The sequence below is a fragment of the Pan troglodytes genome, chromosome 12 (assembly GCF_028858775.2).
Source record: "Pan troglodytes isolate AG18354 chromosome 12, NHGRI_mPanTro3-v2.0_pri, whole genome shotgun sequence".
Classification (NCBI taxonomy): domain Eukaryota; kingdom Metazoa; phylum Chordata; class Mammalia; order Primates; family Hominidae; genus Pan; species Pan troglodytes.
Window position 1 is genome coordinate 89,308,774 of NC_072410.2, and position 25,031 is coordinate 89,333,804.

Genomic DNA, 25,031 nt, shown 5'->3' on the forward strand with positions numbered 1-25,031 from the left:
AGAGGAGTTATTGGTTTCATTTTCCACAGCCATACAAGGAAAACAGTTAATTCAGTATTGCAGCTGAGTTTCAGATGCTACAGTGTTATAAACCCAAACAGGGAAGTTGCACCTCTACTTTTGTTTAAGGAAGGGCGAGTGAATTTTGTTATGCCTCTTCTTCCCACAAAGAAGCAGCCAGTGGGAAATGTTCTCTTCTATACACCTGTTGTGTCTAAAAGTTCTAGGATGCAGAGACCAGCTAAACATGTGTGCCACAAATGCCAAAAAACTATGAGTGGTAGGTGAACTTCTTTTGTCTAAGCCACAGCATTCCTAAATACAGCATGCAGTTCATTTATTGAGTTCCCAAATATGCCAGCAACTGTGAGAGGTGCTAGGGATGTGATATGTAAGGCAGGTAAACAGAAACAAATCGAATAAAGAGTGATACCTCCTGTAGTTAAGGAAAATATAGAGAGCCAGGGTGACGTGTCAGATGCATGACTGCTTTGGAGGGGGAGAGAGAATGCTCCAGAAAGACAGGCTTTTGAAATTGAACTTGCCACATGGATGGGTTGGGATGGGATTCTCCAAGCAAGTCCAAAGGCCAGGAAGCAGAAGACAGCATTTCATGGGGTGGAAAGTACAAGAAGTTCAATATTTCTCAAAGGCTGGGAAAATGTGGGATAGGGTGATGGCAAAGAAGACTGGGCTGACGGTCGGAGACTGAGTCTTCAAGAACCTCGAATGCCAGACTGTAAACTACATCCTGGAGGTTTGGGAGGTTCATAATGGGAACAGGGGGATCACAGATAAGGTCCTTGCATTACTCCAGGCTTCAGCCAAAGCAGTGCAGTGAGGATAAAGAGGAGCAGATGACTGGAGGACATACAGAAGGATGTGATAAGTTGGATGAATGTGGTGAAGGAGAGTGAGGGCTGAGGCACAGTCTGGAGGAGCCTAAGAACTCCAGAAGTGGAGTCATATGGCAGAGACTGGGCCCCTCTGAACAAAGGTAGATTTCTTTGCCCCAAGATTTGCTGGTTATGGAAAATATTAATCAGGGCTCCTTTTCCCTTGTTCTATGAGATTTCCTCTCATCTATTGACTCTGAAACCAATTTTCCCCCAGAATGAATTGCTGGCACACATCTTCCTGTGTCTCCTGGAAAGAAAGGTGCAGAAGTTATTGAGCCCACACTTGGCTCCTTGGAACTCACCGTGAGCAGGTTGATCAAATCCATGTTGGGTTCTAAGTGGTGAGAGGCATTCTGCAGGGAGACTAGTTCACTCAGGGTAACGGAGAGCTGGTGCATTTTCACAATGTTCACTTTGTTCTCCTCTGTCCAGTCTGGGAAAATGACATGGACTGCTATCAAGTCTTTCAAGTGTACTCCAAGGATGGGGATTTTGAAGCCATCGCAGTCGGCAAAGGCCTTGCGGTAATTGCAGTAATTGCCGTTGGAGGAGACCAACTCTGTCATTTCATTCCAGTTCTGGGAACAGATGGAAAAGTAGAATTTTCAAACAACTTTCCCTCCTGCACACCCCCGGGCCCTGCAATGTGTGGCTAGGAAATTCCTCAGCTACTGAGAAAAGTATCACTTGCACCAATGTTACTGCAGGGAAATATGAATCAGGAAAAAGAAAGTTAGAAAAAGTACTAGGCCTGGCTATGCATTGAGCAGCCTATTCCATTTTGCTATAAAATGGAAATAGCCTACACGTCTGCCTACCGACTAGGGATGTTGGGATATTAAATGGCATCATGTATACTTAAGTGTTTGGAAATTTATGAAAATATTACTGTCCGCAAATTCAAGCATGTCGAATATTAAAATTGTTTAGTTGTTCCAAGAAAGTTGCATTCCAGATATTACTCGAGGTTAATCTGGGACAGTATGGGGTAGAGAAAGTTGCAATGCGGTGTGAGATAGCTGTGGTTCTATATTCTGCCTAACTAGAAGGGTGACCTTGAGCAAGTCACTTCACTTTTTTGGGCCTCAGTTTCTTTCTCTGTAAGTAAGAGAAGTTCCAATACATAATTTTAAAAGATGCACTGGTAGTTCTCCAAGCCTCTATAAACCTCTATCCGATTCTTATTCTTCACAACATTTAAAATTTGTTTTTGCTTTTTACTTGAGATCTGGTACAAAGCTAAAAGAAAATGAAACACTTACTACCTAATAAGTTCCATTATACTTGGAATGAGTACAGAGTTTGAGGTCAAACAACGGTACTTCTGTGGCTTACTTCCTGTTGTTTATATGGACAAGTTATCGTTGGTTGCTTCACAGCAACCAGACCTTTCTAGTAGACCCCAATTTTGATTAGTCTGCTCTCTCCAAAGCAGCCCTTGTGACTCAGACAGAGTCTGTTTCCATTTCCAGAACCAGGAATGGGTTTCGATTTATCATCAGAGTAATTGCATCCCTCTAGTTTGTGATTGGTTCAGGAACTCAGGGTTAAGCCAATCAGTACATTGTATTACTCTGGCAACTGTTATTGGTCCAGGGATGGACCTAAGACCTGAGTTGGTTCAAAAGGTCTTTAATTCTGTGGGTGAAGAGTTGAAGTGAGAAGTCTTCCCTATCTTCAACTTTCATGAACAAGGGAACGTAATTTTTCGATTGCTACAGACAGCCCAATTAGGAAAGAAACAGTTTGATGAAACAAACAAAAAAACAAAACTCTCTGATACTCAGAGGCAGGCAGAGCACCTGAGTCAGAGGTCTGATCAGACCGTGCCTGCTCTGTCTCTGGACTTCCAGGTATGTCCCCCAGGCTGGAGTGCAGTGGTATGATCCTGGCTCACTGCAGCCTCAAACTCCTGGGCTCAAGTGATCATTCCACCTCAGCCTCCCAAATAGCTGGGACTACAGGCACACACTGCCACACCTGGCTAATTTTTTTTTTTTTTTTTTTTTTTTTTTTTTTTTTTTTTTTTTTTTTTTTTTTTTGTAGAGACAGGATCTAGCTATGTTACCCAGGCTGGTGTCGAACTCCTGGCTTCAAGCAATCCTCCCACCTCCACCTCCCAAAGTGCTGAGATTACAGGTGTGAGCCACCACGCCTGATGGACAATACATTTGCTTATTGTTTAATTGCTATAGAAGTTTTTTTCTTTTTCTTTTAAACTCACAGCTAAAAGTGTGCTTATTGAAGTAGCAAAGTGCACTCTTATATGAGAATCTTTTCATAAGGATGAAATGCTCCTTTTTGCTCAAGAAGAAAAACAACTACCATGTCGTGAAAATAAATGTGGCAGAAACGCTCAGTTTGGAAAATGATCACTGTTTTTAATATATATATATTTTTTCATGACAATTCAGTTATAAATCTGAGGATTTCTATACAAGGCCTATGACTTCCCCCTTCTATCTTCTGATGTGCCCAACACAGTGTTATGAATAGAGTAGTCATTCAATGACTTTATTTCAGGAGGTAGGGTAGGAACTATTTCTGTCTTATTTACCTTGTGTATCACAATGCCTATCACATAGCAGGACCAAATAGATACCTGTTGAATATTTACCACTACAATATGTTGGGTTTTTGTTTTTGTTTTTTGTTTGTTTTTTGTTTTTTTTTTTTTTTTTTTTTTGAGACGGACTCTCGCTCTGTCGCCCAGGCTGGAGTGCAGTGGCGCGATCTCGGCTCACTGCAAGCTCCGCCTCCCGGGTTCACGCCATTCTCCTGCCTCAGCCTCCCCAGTAACGGGGACTACAGGCACCCGCCACCACACCTGGCTAATTTTTTTTGTATTTTTAGTAGAGACGGGGTTTCACCGTGTTAGCCAGGATGGTATAGATCTCCTGACCTTGTGATCCGCCCGCCTCGGCCTCCCAAAGTGCTGGGATTACAGGCATGAGCCACCGGGCCCAGCCACCACTACAATATTCTAATGGCATGTCAAAGCATTCTTCCTAGGACACTTACCACCACCTCCAACCTGTTTTTCCAGGTGGACTCAGCTGGTTTGGTTATTCCCTTTCTACTTTGTCCCCATGTATAACCTACCACTGGTTTAAGAGGAAAACTTTCCCACTCTGAGTGACATTTGTTAGGCGTATACTAAACCTGAACAATTTACAAATGCATTTTTTTACTTTTGATTAGGATCAAATCTACTATACCTTTGTAACTTCTGAAGAAAGATGAGAATGGGTCTCTTTGAGGCGTGAAATGGAACTATGACTGAGGCCTCCCACCACTGCCATCAGGGTGTTAAAATTTTTGAGCTGAAGGAGCTTCTGCAATAAAAATGCATCAATGCTTTTTAATGATTTTCAAATTATTCTAAACTTTCTGAATTACAAGTAAATTTATGCACAATTTTAATAACAACAAGCCAAGTAAAACATTACATCAATTTAAAATGAAGCACAAATAGAATCAGAGAAATATATCTATTATTTCACAGAAAAATAGCTACATTAAATGCTTCTAAGCATTGCTTTCTGAAAGCAATCTTCTTCCATGACAAAAATACGATTTGTTCATTAGACATCAGCAAGTAGTTTAGTTGTCCGATGCCCTTATACTGTGAACGCCACATTTCCTCAATGACTTTTCTCAACAGAGTGAACGAACATCTAGAACTCAAGAACCCAGTCTGATTACTAGACATACCTTTGCAACATTGATAAACTTTGTGATGACTTCTGCCCTTTGCTGGGGGGTTGGTTTGCTAAGAACCATCAACTGGACCCACTTAGAGATTCCATTAAATAAAGCAATCGATCTTTCCAAGGTTGGATTATTCTCCAGGCAGCCATGGATGACATAGCTTTGGTAATCAGTGAACTAGGAAAGGAAGATTCAGAGACTCTGAATTATAATAGAGCCTTTGTAAAATCAAAAATTAGAATATTGCATAGAAAAGGTGAGATATTGTTTCGCAACAACACAATTTCTTTTATTTCACATTTACAATGGCATCCTAAAAGTTTGAATATACATGTGTCTTTAAAATGTTATTTTGCTGCTTTTCAAACCCCACTACTCACCCCACGCAAAGACACCCACTACTACACATCACAGCTTTGGTGGGAGGAGAAAGAGGCAAGATTCAAAGTTGTATTCCAATGAGTTCAAAATTTACTAGGTGATAAGATTCACCTGTGGCACTTGGTAAAATGCCGGTTCCTGGGAACACTCTAGGTGTAAATGATCACTATCTTCAGAAGAAAAACCTAAGAATCTCCTTTTTTTTTTTTTTAACCGACTCTCGCTCTATTGCCAGGCTGGAGTGCAGTGGCGCGATCTGGGCTCACTGCAATCTCCGCCTCCCAGGTTCAAGCAATTCTCCTGCCTCAGCCTCCTGAGTAGCTGGGACTACAGGTGCAAGCTGCCACGCCTGGCTAAATTTTTTAGTATTTTTAGTAGAGATGGGGTTTCACCACGTTGGCCAGGATGGTCTCGATCTCTTGACCTCATGATCTGCCCACCTTGGCCTCCCAAAGTGCTGGGATTAAAGGCGCGCCCGGCCAAGAATCTCCATTTTTAACACACTGCTGGTGATTCCAATCAGGCAAGTTAAAGATATAACGGTATACAATAAAGACGAGGAAATGAACGTAATTATAATTATTTCAAGTTAGCATCAGTTGTAAAGTTGTTTCAAGAAAAAGAAGACAGAAGAAAAAAATTAATTGAAGTAAGGCTGCTCTTTAGCAAGGCAAACACATTTTCAGAATGTTAGCATGGATGTCAAAAAATACATAAGAGCTTTCTATCATATAAACAGTGCAGGGGACTCCCATGGCTGCCTGCGGGGAATTGTTAAGGTCCTCTCCAATTAGGATTACTTAGTGAAAGAATCAGTCTTTCAGAAACTCATGCTTCTAACCAAGACAGTCTTCTTTGCAAGCAATAATGTAATTCATTCTCTGACACCTTGGAAAAGGAGGAGGAGCGACTTCCCCACAGCTTGGCGAGACAAAGCAAAGTGGCTGGCTGATTGTGAACCAGTGTGGAAAATGTTTACCATAACGGGAGGATAGAGAGCAGGAGGCTAAGAAATCACAGACCAGAGAAAGAAAAGGGGGAGTTAGAGAAGGAATGAGGCTCCATCAAGATGAGTAGGAAAGAAAAGTTTAATTCAGGATCTCTATCTCTGGGAAAGAAACAACCTGATGTTGAGATTCTCCTTAAAGTCTACAACTCCTATTTTCAACCTACACCCATAATTAGCCATTTATACAAATCCGAACCTAACTAAATATTTTTTCCCAAAAACGAAGGGCCTAGCAAAATATGTTCACTTGGGAGAAGTCAATGGAGCTAAATCAACCTTGAATGGTTAAATCTCCACTGACTGTTTAGAAAAATCACGCTTTAATCCTATGAAAGGAGACATTGAAAATAGCGACAGAAATATAGCTCCTGAGCCATAAAATAAAGACAGGATAATATTTATCTTTGGTTAAAAGGGATTGCTCCTGTGAATTAAGGGCACTTTTCCAGCAGAGCACAGTGATAGAAGCTGCCAACACTTCAGAGTATGAAAATGCAGCTCTTGGGAAAGTTGGCATGGTGGTTGTTATCCTTGGAAGAATAAATGTCAAGTTTCTTACTGAGATCCTTCTAAAAGATTTATGCTCCAGAAAAGTGAGGTGCTCAGCCAATTCAATGGGCTCCAGATGGTCAAACAGCAGACAGGCTTTTCCCTTCTTGGATATTTTTTTCCTCTGTGTGACTCTTCTCATCCAGTCATAGGAAGGACTATAAAAGAAGAGTGAGTCCGGTCAATGTGTTGAAAGCCCATTTCACTCAATGGAAGTTATTAACCTACTGACTCTGCAACTCTTGGCTTGCTTCCAGGGACTTGTGCAAAATACATGCCCTGTCTTTCATATTGGAAGAGAAAACCACTGACCAATTGCCAACAGAACATAAACTTGGAGTTGTTTTTCCAGTCAGAGTAGGTTTTGCACTGATCCATCCAGAATTTCTTACTTAGTGTCTTTGTGACCGGCAAGGTCTGGATCATACAGGAAAGGTCAGGGCTAGTATATAAATTTGGGAGTTTATCAGGATATAGGTGGTGATTTAAGACACATGGAAACCACTAGAAGCTGTGGTTCTCATACTTTAGTATAACATGAACTATCTGAAAAGCTTGTTATAAAGACAGAGGCCTGGGCCTCGCTGCCAGAGGTTCTGACTTATTAGGAATGATCCTGAATAATATGTATTTTCACCAAACATCCCTTATAATTCCTGGATCATTCACTATTGATTACTATTGAAGAAGTATTCAATAGTAATCGACAGTGGAAAACAGAGTAGACTATGAACACGTAACACACAAGAACAGACATTTGCAAGATGGATAGCCATATTTAGGATCATCAAATAGTCTTCCCTGTGCAAAGTTACCTAGTTGATATGAAAGTGGCCTAATTGCACCAGTTACCTAATAACTGAGCTAACCAGCTCCTGGCACATCTATGGTCAACCACCATAAGGTTGTTGTTCTGAGGCCAACCTCAGCAGCACCATGGTACAGAGCTTCTCAAGCTTGCATGTGAATCACTTGGGGATCTTTAAAGTGCAGATTCCAATTCAGGTTTAAGGTGGGGCCTAGAGGCTGCATTCCTAATGAGCTCCCAGGTAACACCAATGCTGCTGGTCTGCAGACCACACTTTAATTAGTGAAGGTGTAAGAGACATTAAGTAGATTCACACTCAGTAACTAACACTGAGCATCTATTGCATGCCAAATCCTTTCATGTGCTATCTTGTGTCCTTATTGAATGTTCATAATAATCTCATGAGAAAGGTATCGTCCACATTTTACAAATAAAAAAAACTGAAGCTTGGAGAGATGAGCTGTGTCCCATACGGCTTGCGCTCACTGCAGCAAGGCTTTCCTCACAGAAGCAAACCTGGATTCAGGAGTGGGATGGACTCAGAACAAGTGGGGTGATCACTACTTCCTCCCCTAAGTGGTGGACTTATTGGGTGTGAAAGACATCGGTGCCACTCTTACATGCTGGATATGTCGATGAGGCTGACGTGTTTTTCATATCCTAGTTGACTAGCTACTTCCCGAAATTCCTCAGTCATACGAATCAAACCAAGATCCAAATTAAACTCTGCAGGAAACTTCAGAATCCAGTACCTGAAAGGCATCAAATATTTTTGGCAGCTGGAAGATTGCAAGTTGGTTATCTATGGAAACGATTGTACCGTTTTAGGGACTACATTTAACACCAAGTCCAGGACCATCCAGGACCACACTTCAAATTAGCCATCTCCTGTCTCCAAACCCCCATCCATCACATGGAGCCTCTCTCTGCCCTCCTTCAATCTAAAACCGCTCCCACTCATAGCCTCTCTTTCAGTTGAGAGGAAACCCTTCCTTCAATTCATGGTGAGTAGATGGGAATGGGTGTGGTGAGGGAGTAGAAGAAAATAAATCCACCCTTTCTAAGAGCTAGTTTCATTCCGTAATCACATTTACTACTACTTGATCTCTAGTCCAAAAGATAGTTCCCCCCACCCCACCCAACAGAGGAGAGCCAATTTTAACAAAGTTGGTGGGAGGGGTATCAGAGTAGAGTCTGTTGTCAAACTAGGTCTGCAGCTTGGGGAAAAGGAAATTGTCCACGATTCCAGAACTAGAAACTACAACCATGCCAGAACCAGAAACTACAAGAAATTAAATTTGTAAATATATTTACCTCATGAAGTAGCAGATCTTTAATCGAAATTCATTGCAGCTTTCTCCAGTGGCATTTCGATACGTAAACCAGTTAAAGAAAAAAATCCTTGCACCTCCTTTCCTTTGCACACCCCTGCAGCTGTGCCCTCAATGTATACCAATTCCTAATAAGAGGACCATGCTGGGGACATTTGGGGTTATATAGACACTCAAATACGGAGAGAAGTGGCCTCTGATGACTTCAACACTGAACAATTGAAACTTGATTTATTATAGCTCTGGAATGCATTTTTTTGGTCTGAAGAAGAAGCCACTTACAGGATTAGTTTTGCCTTCCTCCACACTTATTAACCAATAACTGCCAACTGTAATTACAAATAGTCTGGCAACTATACATAATTAAAGTTGATAGTACAGAGAAACACTACATTGTTTTGAGATGGAGTCTCGCTCTGTTGCCCGGGCTGGAGTGCAGTGGCACCATCTCGGTTCACTGCAAGCTCTGCCTCCCGGGTTCACACCATTCTCCTGCCTCAGCCTCCCAAGTAGTGGGAACCCGCCAACATGCCTGGCTAATTTTTTGTATTTTTAGTAGAGATGGGGTTTCGCCGTGTTAGCCAGGATGGTCTTGATCTCCTGACCTTGTGATCCGCCCGCCTCGGCCTCCCAAAGTGCTGGGATTACAGGTGTGAGCCACCGCGCCTGGCCGAGAAACACTATTTTAACCAAAAAGATTTTGTATTTAGGATTAATGCCTTATACAGTTATGCACCACATAACAACGTTTCAATCAATGAAGGACTGCATATATGACAGTGGTCCAATAAGATTATAGTGGGATTGAAAAATTCCTATTGCCTGGTGACATGGTAGCCAGCATAATGTTGTAACCCAATGCATTACTCATGTGTTTGTAGTGATGGTGGTGTAAACAAACCTGCTGTTGTGTGAGTCATATAAAAGTCTAGTGTGCACAGTTATGTATAGTATATGATACTTGAGAATAAATGACTGTTATTGGTTTATGTATTTACTATATTATTTTTGTTGTAATTTTAGAGTACTCCTTTTACTTATATAAAAAAAATTAAAAAGTTAACTGTAAAACAGCCTCAGCAGGTTCTTCAGGACCTATTCCAGAAGAAGAGATTGTTATCATAGGAGATGACCAGCTCCATGCCTGTTACTGCTCCTGCAGACCTTCCAGTGGAACAAGAGATAGAGGTGGAAGACAGTGATATTGATGATCCTGAGCCTGTGTAAACCTAAACCTAGGCTAATGCGTGTGTTTCTGTCTTTGCTTTTAACAAAAAAAGTTTAAAAAGTAAAAAAAAAAAAATTTAAATAGAGTAAGTTTGTAGAATAAAGATATTAAGAAAGAAAATATTTTTTACAGCAGTGCAATATATTTGTGTTTTAAGGTGTTATTACAAAAGGACTAAAAAGTTTTTAAAGGTTTATAAAGTATAAAAGTTACAGTAAGCAAAGGTTAATTTATTATTGAGGAAAGAAAAATATTTTTATAATTTGGTGTAGCCTAAGTGTATAGTGTCTATAAAGTCTACAATATTGTACACTAATGTCCTAGGCCTTCACATTCACTCTCCACTCACTCACTGACTCACCCTGAGCGGCTTCCAGTCTTGCAAGCTCCATTCATGATAAGCACCCTATACAGGTGTACCACTTTTTATCTTTCATACCATATTTTTACTGTACCTTTTCTATGTTTAGATACACAAATACCCACCATTGTGTTACAACTGCCTATAGAATTCAGTACAGCGACATGCTGTACAGGTTTGTAGTCCAGGACCAATACACCGTATCATATAGCCTAGGCGTGTAGTAGGCTACAGCATCTAGGCTTGTGTGAGTGCACTCTATGATGTTTGCACAATCATGAAATCATCAAATGATGAATTTCTTAGAACGTATCCCCGTCGTTATGCTATGTGTAACTGTATGGGTACTCTAATTTCTTCTTTAATATTTGAAAATGTCATTTTCAGGTATATTAACACTCAAGTTGTGTTATTTACTTGTAAGTGTATTTATTCATATTCTTTTTAACAAATATTTATTGAGCTTGTGTATATGCCAGGCACTGTGGATATAGCATGAGCAAGGAATCCAAAGGGAGGAAAGTTTATAGAAATGTCGATTCACAGGCAGTCTTCAACTTTCCACATTAAACGTTACTATGCCTAAATATCCCCTTTTATTTGTGTCTCATGCATTGGTGGCCATGCTAAGGGTGAGAATGCTGTTGGTGGGTACATTCTTTGGACAATGTCTAGGTTGTCAGGAATATGGCCAGACTGAGTCAATGCCCTCCATCCTTACCTATTTTCTACACCTCAACAGTGGAGTCATATGACCCTTGGACCACTGGGAGCTAGGATCTTGCTCACTTCCACAGACCTTATAGACTGTCTAATATCCTTTTCTGCTCTGAGGTTGTGAGGAGGATGAAGAGAAGAAGTAGAAAGTGGAGGAAGCTTGAACTGAACAGGTGGACACCCTACTGGCTCCAGAAGCCTTGGCAGGCCCTAATAACACTCGATGGTGCCTCTCCCTCTAAGGCTGCGCCTCTCTCTCTAAGGCTCCCCCTCCCTGTAGGGGTTCTCACTCATCTCCAGGGCCTCATGGGCTTGAAGAAGGCAGAGACTGCAGGCACTGACATTAGAGATTGTATAATAAGCATTGGCTCTCAGGGAATAGAACCTTTTACAAATGAGAGATTGCATTTTCAGTCATTTGGCTTTCAACCACTTTTCTGGACTGCATTATGTAGAGAACTGGTAGACTGCTAAAAGCCTTCATTATGGAATGGTGTTTCTAACCATGTGGGATTTTTTTGTTTTCATTTCAGAAGAAAATCTAAAATTAGTATCAGTCAACAAATTATAATAAGTCTGCTAGAATGTTCATTGTGTCTTGGCAACAAGGGGAGATGTGAAAACTAAATTGATGTTTGTGCCCAAGTAAGAGCATATTATTTTGGCTGTATTTCCATATGATTAAGCTGCATCCTCTATGCCCACCACTTTGTCATCCCAGAAGAAACAAATTTGGTCTTGAATCATTGTTAAATATTCTCTCATTGTTCTAATAACAGAAATGTTTAAGACAAGTTAGAAACATCCAGCCTACAGTTCCTGCTTCATTTTACATCTTAGTGATTATTTTCAAGTACAGCCAAAACATCCAGATGGAGAGTCAACTATCTGGTCTATCATCCAGATGTGTTTCGTCTAGACATCTATATATATTCACAAAACAGCTGGATAACCAAAGACTATTTATTCGTCTTAATTTACTGGCTTTGGATAGACAATCTATCTAAATACAGAGCTTGATTTATGATTGTAAAAATTACACAGTAGTTGAAAAGATATATGCAGAGAAGTTTTTCTGCCAACTCAGTGGAAGATAAATACCATCGGTGCATCAGTAGAACTATTCTTGGCAAATAACTATTATCCAGCTCTCCATTGTCATCTGTTAGAAAAATAAAACAAGAAGTGAGGAGATAATAGTGCTATTCTTTACTTTTTCTAACATCAGTAGAGACACAGTAGTGTCATATGTCAAAAATTTTTCATAGACAAATGATCTTTTATTTTTTTTTTAAGATGGAGTCTTGCTCTGTCACCCAGGCTGGAGTGCACTGGCATGATCTCGGCTCACTGCAACATCCACCTCCCGGGTTCAAACATTTTCCTGCCTCAGCCTCCTGAGTAGCTGGGACTACATGCACCTGCCACCACGCCTGGCAAATTTTTCTATTTTTAGTAGAGACGGGGTTTCACCATATTGGTCAGGCTGGTCTTGAACTCCTGACCTCATGATCCGCCCACCTCAGCCTCCCAAAGTGCTGGGATTACAGGCATGAGCCACTGTGCCTGGCCGACCAGTGATCTTTTACCTCCTACTTCGGCTAGTATTTCCTTGCAAGTAAAGGTGGGTGGGTCTTACCCTTCCTCTGGTCTACAGTTGACAGTTTTAATAAATAAAATTCAGAACAATCAGTTAAATTTGAATTTAAGAGAAACAATGATAAATTTCTGTATTGTAAGTATGTCCCAGGCATTATTTAGGTCATACTAACACTAAAAATGTTTGTCAGAAATTCAAATGTAACTGGTCATCCTGTATTTTATCTGGCAACCCTGCACTGGTTTAACTCTGGTTTCTATAGTAATCAATTTAATAAATAACTACTCCCATGTGGGTTGACTTTCTTTGTGCAACGGATAACCCAAAATGCTGAGGTGGATACGAAAACAACAACACAAGGAGCATACAGCTGAAAAGTGTATAATCTAGTAGCAGATATGACGTGTATGAATGTAGAATGTAGTCAATTGTACTACTCACATTCGTCTGCGTCAAAAGACCAAGAAACAATTACAGAGGCATATGCCATGTGCTATAAGGAATTACAATGGGATATGGGATGGGGGAAGAGGCAAGCAGCATTCCTGACCAAGAAGACTAGGAATGGTACTATGAACATCTGAGAGGGCCCTGAAGCAGAATTTCAGTGAAGGGAATATGACCAATGGATGGTGGTAGAAAGGTGCAGAGAATGTTCCAGAAACATTAAGTAGACAGTTTGACTGGGGTATGAGCTGTGGGCAGTAAAGGGAAAGAAATATGGAGGGCAGTGAAACTGGAGAGACAGACCCGGGTCCATCCGAAAGGCCTTAAATACCAAGGTACAGAGACTGAACTCTGTTCTACAAGCAACTTGCCTCTGAATAGAGGAAAGTGAGAGCATCGAGAGATCCAAAAGAGATGAAAGGAGAAAAGGCTCGTACCAAACATCTCAATGCAAGTGCGCAGCAGTTCATCTAATGTTGCTGCTTTCCCAAGGCCACTCGATCCCATGGTTATTTAGCCGTTGTCAAAAAACTAGAGACATTTTCAGCATCAGATAGACCATCTCCATAATCATGCAAGTCAGCGATGTTAGTGCCTAGTGGTAACCTGTCCTTAGTTGTACTTCAAGAAAAGTCTAAAAAAAAAAAAAAAAGAGAGAAAGTTATTAGACTAGAGTTCAGACCCCATTAGAGCATCACTTTCCTACCTGAAAAGATAATGACTTCCATAGACTGTATCTTTGTACAAGAAAAGTATCATAATGACTGAGATTACATCAACCTTTTATGATGCCAAAATACCTGCTAAGCTGTTCTCGGGGATGGATGCTGCTTGGAGGCCATGGAAATGTTCCCTGTTATATACCATCCCACTTCACTGCTGAAATTTTTTAATGCAATGTTTTATACTTTCCTTATATCCTTTTGTTTGTTTGTTTGTTTTCGTTCTTGTTTTTGAGACAGAGTCTCACTTTGTCACCCAGGCTGGAGTGCAGGACTGCAGTAGTGCGATCTTGGCTCACAGCAGCCTCGACCTCCCAGGTTCAAGCAATTCTCCCACTTCTGACCCCCAAGTGGCTGGGACTACAGACACACGCCACCACCCCTGGCTATTTTTGGGTTTTTTTTTTTTTTTGTAGAGATGGGGTTTTGCCATGTTGCCCAGGCTGGTCTCGAACTCCTGAGTTCAAGCGATCTACCTACCTCAGCCTTTCAAAGTGCTAGGACTACAGGTGTGAGCCACTGTGCCCGGCCACCTTTCCTCGTGTTCTTAAGTGATAAGATATTCAAGAATATTATAAATGTTACTTGGTTTAATATTAATAAAAGAATATGTAAGGAAAAAATTTTTAGAAGCAAATATATTTATATTTATTACATAAAAAATATTTATGTAATCCTCAATGATTACATAAATATTCAACAACTGTAACAGATTCTACTTGCCTGAGAGTAAGATTATTCTCTGCAGTGGTAAAAATACTACTGTTAATTTACTGAACACCCACATTATGTACTATGCACCATTCCGAATGCTTTGTGTATATTATTGAACTTGACTTTCACAACAATGCTGTAAGGTAGTAATTATTATTCCCAGTTGACAGATGAGGTGATGGGATTCACAGTGATTTAGCAACTTACCCAAAACCATGCAATTATTAAGGCCTAGAATCAGGACTCCACTATAAAATAAAGCTTCTGTGTTCCCTTTCTTCTTATTACTTCTACAAGCATGGATATCACAAACCATCATAGTTTTGCCTGCTAATCTAGTGTAAAGGGTATCACTCCTCCACATCATCTCAGAAAGAAGATGTAAGACAGATTATCTGTTACAGAGGCAGAAGGAAAATGTGGGGATGACAGCTATCCCATTTGCCGCACTGTCATGGGGAAAACGTGATTGGCAATAGCCTCTTATAGTTGCTTATACTCAAAAGCATCGCTGCTGGATAGACATCATCACTTTATTTTACAGAGCAGGTCCTTGATGCCAGGTCCCCACAGGACTTGGAGCAGGAGGGAGGCTGTCATGTTGTAAGACATTTATCCACTTTAGACATTTTAGTAGGTAAATGCAGCCATTGAGGATTCATCTCGTGAGCTGTTTAAAGTCAATGTCTATTTTACTCTTGAACTTTATTTATTCAACTGGCAATCATTGAGCACCTGACCTATGCCAGGAACTTGGTTAGGCATTGAGGCTGCCAAGATGAACAAATCATTGTCCCATTCTTACCTTCAACAGGCTCATAGTCAACTTCAGAAAACAAACATGTGAATGAATAGGAAAAAATACCTAATGTCCATATGTATGGTTGTATTAGTTCAGTGAGACCACTGGAGTGACATTGGAATGAGTCTGTTCACCAGGCACATAACTCTTGGGAGAAAATGTTTGCCCTCTATTAATTCTGTGAAAGAACCAGATTCTTGTGCTGAAGGTACCACTCTTAGAACATAAAATAAAGGGTTATTTCAAGTGTTCAATAAAAACAGCAGAAACGCTGGATCAAATGCTTTCCCAATTCTGCTGCTCAAATGATTTGTGAAAGCAGATTATTAAAGTCATCTGGAACTAACTTTTTTATATCTTTTAACAAAGTTACCTTATCTGTAAGGCCTTTCCTGACCTATTTAAAACAACGCACCTCTCAGCTCTCACCCACCTCTCACTTGGCATGTCCTACCGCCCTTCCTGGATTTATTTTTCTTCATTACACTTAACACCATCTGACAAACTATATATTTTACTTGTTTATTTGTTTTTAAATCTCTATAGTGCCATAAACATAAGCTCCAAGATTGTAGGGATTTTTGTGTTTGTTCTCTGGTATACTCCTTGACACCTAAGGTTTTGCTTCTCACATAAAAGATACTCAAAAATTATTCACTAAATTAATAAACAAGTGGATTAATGGGTGAGGAAATGAATATCATGAAACTTGTCAGAGGTTTGTCGTTGAATATGAGTATATTTATGTGAGTGTGTATAGATACCATACATTTTTAAGAGATTTTTTGAAGTTTGTTTACTAAATCAGCTTTAAGTAAACATCACTGGGACAAAAATTTCTGCCAGTTTTCTAAACTTAATAGAATCTGCCTATATTCATCATTAGAACTTGCCTTTTCCAAGACATTCTGGGGCAGAACTTCTCTGATTCCTCTAATGTAAACTCTATCAGTACTCTTAAAAGTCAAGATTGAACAATTAACAAGTTTGATTACCTTCATGTGTATACAGACTTTTTTTTTAGCCTGTTACTCACGGAACAGTAGACATATTACTTAGAACAAATAGGCCTAGACTAAACTGGTTTCTCAATTCAAAACCAAAATTACTCAGCTGAGCTGTCTGGGGAAGGTGTTCACATCCCCATAAGGGGTTAGAGATAACCTGGAACCAAAGACTCATCACTACGTTTAGGGTTATATTTCTGATCTGCAAAGAAACTGGCACACGACGGGCCAGGTGGGCCAGGCTATCAGGTTACAATCTGTTTCTGCAATCAGTAGATGTGTCTGAGTCTCTGCTCCACCTTCTGTCACCTGCACATTTACCTGAGATCTCATTTCCTATGTGTGGACATTATTGTGTCTACAACTACCTTTTACAAAATAAGGCTTCTTTATCACAAAAGCAATATACACTTATTATTTAAAATAGGACATTAAGGAAAAAGTTATCCCTAATCTCATCATCCAAAGATAACTCCTATTAACATCACAGCACGTTTCTTTTAGTTTCTCTAGGCATATTTAATTTTTATTAGAATTCTTACATAATTTATGACAATTTAAAGAAATACTTACCTGTTGTTTCCATACAGATAGAGTTCCAAATCTGAAAGAATTTTAAGGGCAGTTAGCATCATTGGGAAATGCACGGAAGAAGCAGTCCGTAGAACTGGTTTATTCAACCTGAATGATAAGTATTTTGGAGAACCTGACAAAAGAACAGAAAGAAACCCCCATATAGAATTAGATCATGATAACCCCAAAGAATCCACATTGTGTTAAAGCATTTTCAAAAACTTTGAGTTATAGGTGGTATTTGAGATTTTGTCTAAACTTCACCCACAACATCAATTAACAAGGGCAAATATTCAAAATAGTTATTTGGTAACACAATTTTTTTTTTAAATCAAGTAAGCTTTTTGCAGCCTATTAAAAACCCACATATGCAACAAAACCAAGTTCTATACACATAGTATAAACTACTGTTTCATGCAAATATACTTATATCAGTGGATTACTCATTAAGAATTTCCAAACATTGACTTTGAAATGTTAGTAAATCCTTAAAACAGTCTGTGGTCATGATCACTAAACTCTGACCCTAAATCACTACTGATTGTCTCAACATGAATGTCAATGTTATTTTAGAGCAGGTTGTTTAGTCTCCCAATGGGGCCTTAAGAACTTGCTGTTTGTTTAGGACTTGCTGTAGTGTTGATAGGTACTCTCCGGCGGCCATGAAAATTATTGTTCTCCAGCATATACATTTTCTCCCAAGTCTGAAAGGGACACAATAAGCCAAATTTCTCCCAGGGTTTGAATTATTTCTAAAAGAAAAGTGTTATTTTTAAAGGGCAATAGAGTTTTGTTGGGTGTGATTTCAAAGGCTACGATATGTTCTTGTAGCAAAAGGACGTTCATTAACATGACTTGTGAAGCCTCTATTGTCAAAAAACATCCTTCTGAGGTTGCCTAGGACACTAAGAACAGTGCTCCCAATTTTAGAAATAATAAAATGTAGCCAATTCCATGTAACTGTTCATTAACAGATATAAATGAGCATACCAGGCTCTTGACTCAGAACCTCTCCATTAAAAAAAATTGGGTTTCAACATTAGGTAACTGAATGGGGAAAGTCTGACTTATCTCTGAGTAAAATGCCATAATGCTGCGTACTTTACTAGACTGTTTAAGGAGTTAGTGAGGTCACATAAAGTGAATCCATCACGGAGCCTGCAGAACGCTGAGTGCTCAGGGAAAGGGTCTCCTTTTACCTGCACTACTTCTTCCCCTCCCATATTAAAAGTCTTTTAAGTTGAGGCCTGAAGTAGAGGACCAATTTGTAGAAGCGAAAGGGAGAGAGGTGTTCATTTAGAGAAGAGAAAAGATATTCGAAGAAAAAATACGATGACACTGGAGCACCTATTAGGGGGCCAAGCAGCCTCACCAGCAAGGGACTCCAATTCTCAAAGGTTCTCAAGCCAAAGTTAGGTCATGACTGTCAGAGATGTTGTAGACTAAATTCCCAGACGGTATCTAGGAAGTATGCCAAAATGACAGGGAAGCTTTCTCTTGGCTCTAGAATTGTAGGATTTATAAGGTGAAATATTGTAACTAGTAAGTATTCAACAAATCGTTTTGAAATGATGTTGGCCATATTAGAACTTTCAACAATTGTCTTGTCTATCACATTATCTCTATTCCAAGATAAAAGAATTTCTTGAAGATCCTTCCCTGCCAATGGCAGTTATTATCTTTATGCATAAATGACTACATAAATATCTTTACATTCATATGACCTCCATATGGAGACAAAGAGGTTTCTCTAAATGACTAATCCTTCATGAATACAAGTGGTAATTGTTACAAACCTTGAAGTCTTAAAGATTAATGCCAAAGATGTCAGCATTCATTGTTCTGGAAATATGCAAACTTAATTTCTCTTTATCACCACAGACATGAGATTTTTTTTTAAAGTGCTGTGATTATATTACCTGATACTCCATAGGAGAATTAAGATTGAGGTTAGTAAATGAAATAATAAAAACTCCGAAAGACAATTAATTTATTTGATAAATACTTACTGAGGACCTACTAGACACCAGACACTGAACAGAATACTAGAGTGGCTGGTAGAAGGGGTTGGTGTTGGGGAAGCGAAGGATAAATGGATAAGCAAGACAGATACAATCCTTGCCTCTATAGTCTAGCAAAGAATTAAAGGAACAATGACAATAAAATATCTTATGGAGCACAGAGCAGGGAGGGAGGGGCACTAATTTAGTCTAGAAGCCTGAGGAGTTTTAGCTGAGTAATGAAGATGGCAATTATGAGAAATCGAAAAGACATTTACAATGACTAAAGTGTTATGGCAAGAGATGAGACTAAAACGTCAGTGGAAGTAGCTCATGACAGTATTATAAGCTTTAGTAAGGAGTATATCCTTTATCCAAAGGGCAACGGGAAGCCATTGTTTGAAAGGAGAATGGCATGACCATATCTGGATTTTTTTTTTTTTTGAGATGGTCTTGCTCTGTTGCCCAGGCTGGAGTGCAGTGGCATGATCTCAGCTCACTGCAACCTCCGCCTCCCAGGCTCAAGTGATTCTCCCACCTCAGCCTCCCAAGTAGCTGGGATTACAAGCATGTGCCACCACACCTGGCTAATTTTTGTATTTTTAGTAGAAATGGACATTTCCCCATGTTGGCCAGGCTGGTCTCGAACTCCTGACCTCAAGTGATCCACCCACCTCAGCCTCCCCAAGTGCTGGGATTACACGCATGAGCCACCACACCCTGCCTGATTTTCTTATTATTTCATTTCCAATGGTATCTTAACGTCCTCTTCACCATATCAAGCAAACCTAGGTGAAATGGGAGCTAGGATCTGTGCCCTGGTGAGGACACCACCTAACAAATGCCAGCCTTGCTTTAGTTCTGAGGCTCAGACTTATGGAAAGTGTAACTAGACCATAACAATAGAAACTCATAATTGCTTCTTTAATGCAGGGGAGATTTGCCACAAACATTGTTCCAGAAGTTTTCTGAAGGAATTTTAGAAACATGACATGGGTAGATGATACAATAGCCCAAAAAGCAAGGAACACTAAACTTCCTCTCAAAAACAACAACAACAACAACAATAAAAAACAAACAAATACCTCCAGGAGAAGAAAAACATCAGCCTTCTACTCTTGACAGAAATAATCCTGATAATTCTGGTTCCTTTCTTCTCTTTTCACAATGGCTTTTGTACATTTTCTCCTCTCGATAAACCTCAGAACGGTATCCATCATACCTTCTGGCAGATGACCGTGTCTCCTTTTTAGAGTAAATGGAAGTTGCCAGACAGAAACTTCCTTGATTTCCTTCCATAAAAATGAGAAATTTACCCACATGGATGTCCTTTTTGGGGGTCTCTCCTGCTATTGCATTGAAAGAAGTGGCCCTCTTCTTTATCCAAGGTCAATCCCTCCACCTGTGCATGGATCCCTTACTCTTGTCCTCCCAGGGACCACATTACGTGAATTAACTTCTCACTCTTCTGCCTCTTCCTCCAATATTTTTTTTTCCTGCTAATTCTTAGCACTTAAAGATGCCCAGGTCTTAACTCAGAAGTCTGTAATGGATATCTAGAAGTTAACTCAAAATTTCCCCTTGATATGATCAAGGGAAATCATTCAAAACAAAATTTCTCCTTGGAATCTCAGGCATCTCTAAATCAATACTGCCAAAGTGAACTCATCATTTTCCTCCCACAAACTTGTTTCTCCTCCCCTCCACTCTCAATTTCTCAATCGCAGGGGAATGGCACCATCAGCCAACCAAATATCTAGCTAGAAATCTGGGAATCATCCTTGATTCTGATCATTCCCCATAGACAATGGATCAGTAAATCTTTCTGAATCTATTTTCAAAAGAAATTCTGCCACCAACCACTTCTTTCCCTTCTCCATGGACACATGCTGGTTTAGACAACCATCATCTCTTGCCTGAATGATTTTAACCAATTACTAACTGGTTTCCCCATCCTCAGTATAGGTCTTTACTACAATCTATTCTCCATTCCGCAGCTGAAAGAATCTTTTAAAAATCCAGATATGGGCCAAGCACGGTGGCTCACGCCTGTAATCCCAGCACTTTGGGAGGCTGCGGCGGGTGGATCACTTGAGGTCAGGAGTTCGAGACCAGCCTGGCCAACATGGTGAAACCCCATCTCTAATAAAAATACAAGAAGTAGCCAGGCATGGTGGCACGTGCCTGTAATCCCAGCTGCTTGGGAGGCTGAGGCAGGAGAATCGCCTGAACCTGGGAGGTGGAGGTTGCAGGGAGTCGAGATCCTGCTACTGCACTCCTGCCTGGGCAACAGAGAGAGACTCCGTCTCAAGAAAATCATTTCTCTCCCGTCCTTTGACTTGATCCAAAATATTACATTCTGGTAACTACCACCTGAGCCACCTTTCTTATGATCCCCACCTTCCCCACTAGGCTTTCTGCATCTCTGCCCCACCACTCACACTCTCCAATGCTCTCATTAACTGAGTCTTGCTCTGTCACCCAGGCTGGAGTGCAGTGGTGTGATCTCGGCTCACTTCAACCTCTGCCCCCCAGTTTCAAGCAATTCTCCTACCTCAGCCTTCCGAGTACCTGGGATTATAGGCACGCACCATCATGCCCGGCTAATTTTTGTATTTTTAGTAGAGATGGGGTTTCACCATGTTGGCCAGGATGGTCTGAACTCCTGACCTCAAGTGATCTGCCCACCTTGGCCTCCCAAAGTGCTGGGATTACATGTGTGAGCCACTGTGCCTGGCCTCAGTTAACGATATTTGAAATTATTTGTTTATTTCTGCATTGGTCTTGTTTCTGTTTAAATTTTCCTTCTCATTCATTTTAAGTTCACTCTTCTGTTCTTTGAATTTTTCATTTTATTTTCTTCAATCAGGTGTTCTTCCCAGTGTGCTCCACCAAAGTCATACTGTCATCACTGTCAAACTTGTTTCTATCACAAACCTACTGGGATAGTATGAATATAAGAAATGGGCCTGGTGCTTATGGCAAAGTTCATTCATTGTAAATGGACCACAACTGATGACATGAAGACTAAAATCCCCCATATTTATGGATGGTGAGGCAGTATCTCCAAAGGTTATTTAACAATGACAGTAGGAAGGAGCCACGCTTAATACTGTAATTTTCAACTCTTAAAGAAATTTTTTGTCCTTCTTGCATTGGATGTGTTTATTTAATGTGATAATAGGATTTTCCTAGATTTAAAATTTTTTTTTTGTCTGTCTGTTTTATCCTGAAAAGAGATTTCACTAAGTTAATGGGGAATTAGTAATCAACATTGTGCTGGATTTTAGAAAATGAAGTAATAACAGCATCTAAAAATACCATTTGTTGGTGGCAATGTAATGTGACAGATATAATGTTGGGAAAATTGCCTATATTATCTTTCAATCTTTTAACACCCCGAAAGCTAAGGTCTTATTATCTCCATTTCATGGATAAGGAAATTGAGGCCTAAAGAAGTTAACTTACTTGTCCAGTATCATGTTACTAGTTAAGTTGCAAAGCCAAGTCCAACTCCAAAAATTTATGTTTTTCTACTACCCACAAAAATTTTAGCTGTTGTTAAGGCCTGCCCATTAGATCAGTTTCTAGACATTGTCTAGAACAAAGGTTTGTTATTCTCTGTGTTTGGCTGGTAAGCATTCTATCACTGGCCCTATTGTCTGAAAATGAATAACGTTCACTATTACAGCAAGCTTGGCAACTCAGGGAATCACTGGTACCAAGTACTGAACAGAAGTCAATAACCAGCTCAGAGCTCATCTCACAAGGCCTTGTTGCATTTTCTGCTAACAAGTAACAAGGCTTAACTGCATTTTATTTATGTTTTCTTGGTTACTGGTATTGAATATTGGCAACCAAACCAACATATTTACAGCTACCTGACATAAGTTGAACAAGAAATGAGAATCTTAGAGAAGCTTTAGTAATAAATACCATGAAATTCCAAAGTCCCACCAAGGGGGTATTTTCCTAGCATTTGGCTGCAGCCGAACATAGCAGGGAAATGATATATATACATGCTAGACACCTGCAGCTGGATGGCTTCCAGATGGACACATTCAGCCACATTGAAGGATTATGACTTACTATGGCAACTCGAGTGTTCACTTTCTAAATAATGCCTCAAAGTTAAGACCCAGAACTAGGAAACTTGAGCCTCAGAAGTTAACATTTTAAACTTTGGGAAAATCATTTTTTTAAAGATCAATATTTTCTTCTCTCAAAAATACCAATATTGTATTCCGAAGAATCCTGTTGGCATGGTGGCTCACGCCTGTAATCCCAGCACTTTGAGAGGCTGAGGTGGGCGGATCACCTGAGGTCAGGAGTTCGAGACCAGCCTGACCAACATGGAGAAACCCCGTCTCTACTAAAAATACAAAATTAGCCGGGAGTGGTGGCTCATGCCAGTAATCCCAGCTACTCAGGAGGCTGAGGCAGGAGAATCGCTTGAGCCCGGGAGGCAGAGGTTGTGGTGAGCCAAGATCGCGCCATTGCACCCCAGCCTGGGTAACAAGAGCAAAACTCCATCTCAAAAAAAAAAAAAAAAAAAATCCTGTCTGCGGTCCTAATGCTCTGGAAGTACCTGGTCTCAAATTCCCTGAAATAAAGTCACATTCCCTTACTCCTTTGTTGTTCCACTTAATTCTGAGTAGATTTGATGCTGATAATAATGGTGGTGGTGGTGGTGGTGGTGGTGGTGGTGGTGGTGGTGGTGGTGGTGATGATGATGGTGATGATATGGAGGAGGAGGAAGAGGAGGAATCATTTAGGTGCTCTTCATGTTGGTCACAGTGTTGATATTTTTCCCCAACAAACTCTGGGAGGCCAGGCTCCTCCCAAACAATCCAACAATAACTAAAATGTGGCTAAATCTTGCTTTTTACTTAATTCTCACCAAAAAATGCAATGAGGTCTTGGGAGATGAGCTCTGAGCTGGTTATTGACTTCTGTTTAGTACTTGGTGCCAATACCAACGTGCTCTGCCTCATGTGCTCACTATGAACAGGAAGGCATTTTTAACAACTGCATAAGTAAAATTCTTAGGGATCATCCCACTGCATCCAGATGACAATCTCCAAGGATAGAATCTACACAAAAGAGGCTCCAAGGGAATGAAGACATTACATGGAAAGCCTCTAAAAAGCAAGAGAATGTGAACAGAAGGCACAGCCTGGACTACAAAATCTCTCCTAAACCACCATCACTCTAGGCTGGCAGTGGAAGCTGACTGTCGCTAAAAACAAGGGAAAGGATTTGAAAACAAGAATTTTAAGTTGCTACAGAGGAATGCAGCAAGAAGCACTAACATAATGAAAGACTGTCTTTAAATGGACCTCCAGGTTTTCAGAGAAAGGCATTAGTTTGGTTGGGCACAAAAGCCAACGTTTATTGTCTATTAAACATTAAGCACAATGTTTATAGCAATAGGCTGGAGGTGTAGAGAGCCCATTCTCAACAGCATACAATCCCATGGGGGAGACATAATATAAATCAGTTATTATAAACCAATGAGTCCATTAAGTCTGGTGACAGAGACAGATGCCCAGGGCATTGCGGGAGCACAGAAATGGGACCAAATTCCACCCAAGGAGATCTAGGAAGCCTTCTTGACAGGAAAGATACTAAGCTTTATGGGTCACAAAATTACAATAGAAAATACAGGCTAAGTCCAATAGTGTCAGACAGTAAGGTGGTTGGAAATATCTGAACATGATTCCAGAATTAGGCACAGGATAGACATATACAATTTGCAATCCAGAAATTTATCACTACGTGAAAAATGAATAAGAATACACATGAGACAACAATATTTAGATTAAAAGCTGATGACAGAGAAAATGACTGGGGTCAGGTAGGGATATATTGAGTTCTGAACCACCTTTGGATTTTTTTAAAGGCACAAATAAATGAAAGGATTGCAAAAAGCATAGGGGTTGCACAATGCTGCTTTATTTTTATTATTAATTTTATTATCCAGTTTCACTATTGACAGTGATAAGCTTTAATAAATAGATTTCCTTTACCATTTAGACACTAACTTTGTATATATAGATACTGAAGATGTAATATGAATTTCTCTTTTCTAAGAGAAACTGTACTGTGTTATCATCTAAGTGAAAACATTTTGCTCCTATTTAGAAACCCATGTGTTTATAGTACTCTTTTA

General features: G+C 40.0%; 1 protein-coding gene across 11 annotated transcripts in view; it reads right to left on the reverse strand.

The window, feature by feature from the left end:
• Positions 1-25,031, reverse strand: part of RASGRP3 (RAS guanyl releasing protein 3) — a 158,172-nt gene that overhangs the window by 35,491 nt on the left and 97,650 nt on the right. For 8 of the 11 annotated variants that reach the window (XM_063789996.1, XM_024354294.3, XM_009442280.5 and 5 more), the window contains 9 exons: positions 16,860-16,992; positions 13,479-13,675; positions 12,054-12,156; positions 8,672-8,734; positions 7,978-8,109; positions 6,560-6,707; positions 4,614-4,787; positions 4,118-4,234; positions 1,202-1,477 (listed from right to left, as the gene is read on the reverse strand). In XM_063789996.1, coding sequence (XP_063646066.1) covers positions 1,202-1,477; positions 4,118-4,234; positions 4,614-4,787; positions 6,560-6,707; positions 7,978-8,109; positions 8,672-8,734; positions 12,054-12,156; positions 13,479-13,548 — 1,083 coding nt within the window. In that variant the 5' untranslated portion in view covers positions 13,549-13,675; positions 16,860-16,992. The remainder of the gene's footprint in view (positions 1-1,201; positions 1,478-4,117; positions 4,235-4,613; positions 4,788-6,559; positions 6,708-7,977; positions 8,110-8,671; positions 8,735-12,053; positions 12,157-13,478; positions 13,676-16,859; positions 16,993-25,031) is intronic. The other 3 variants (XM_063789999.1, XM_063789998.1, XM_063790000.1) reach the window with 1 other exon arrangement.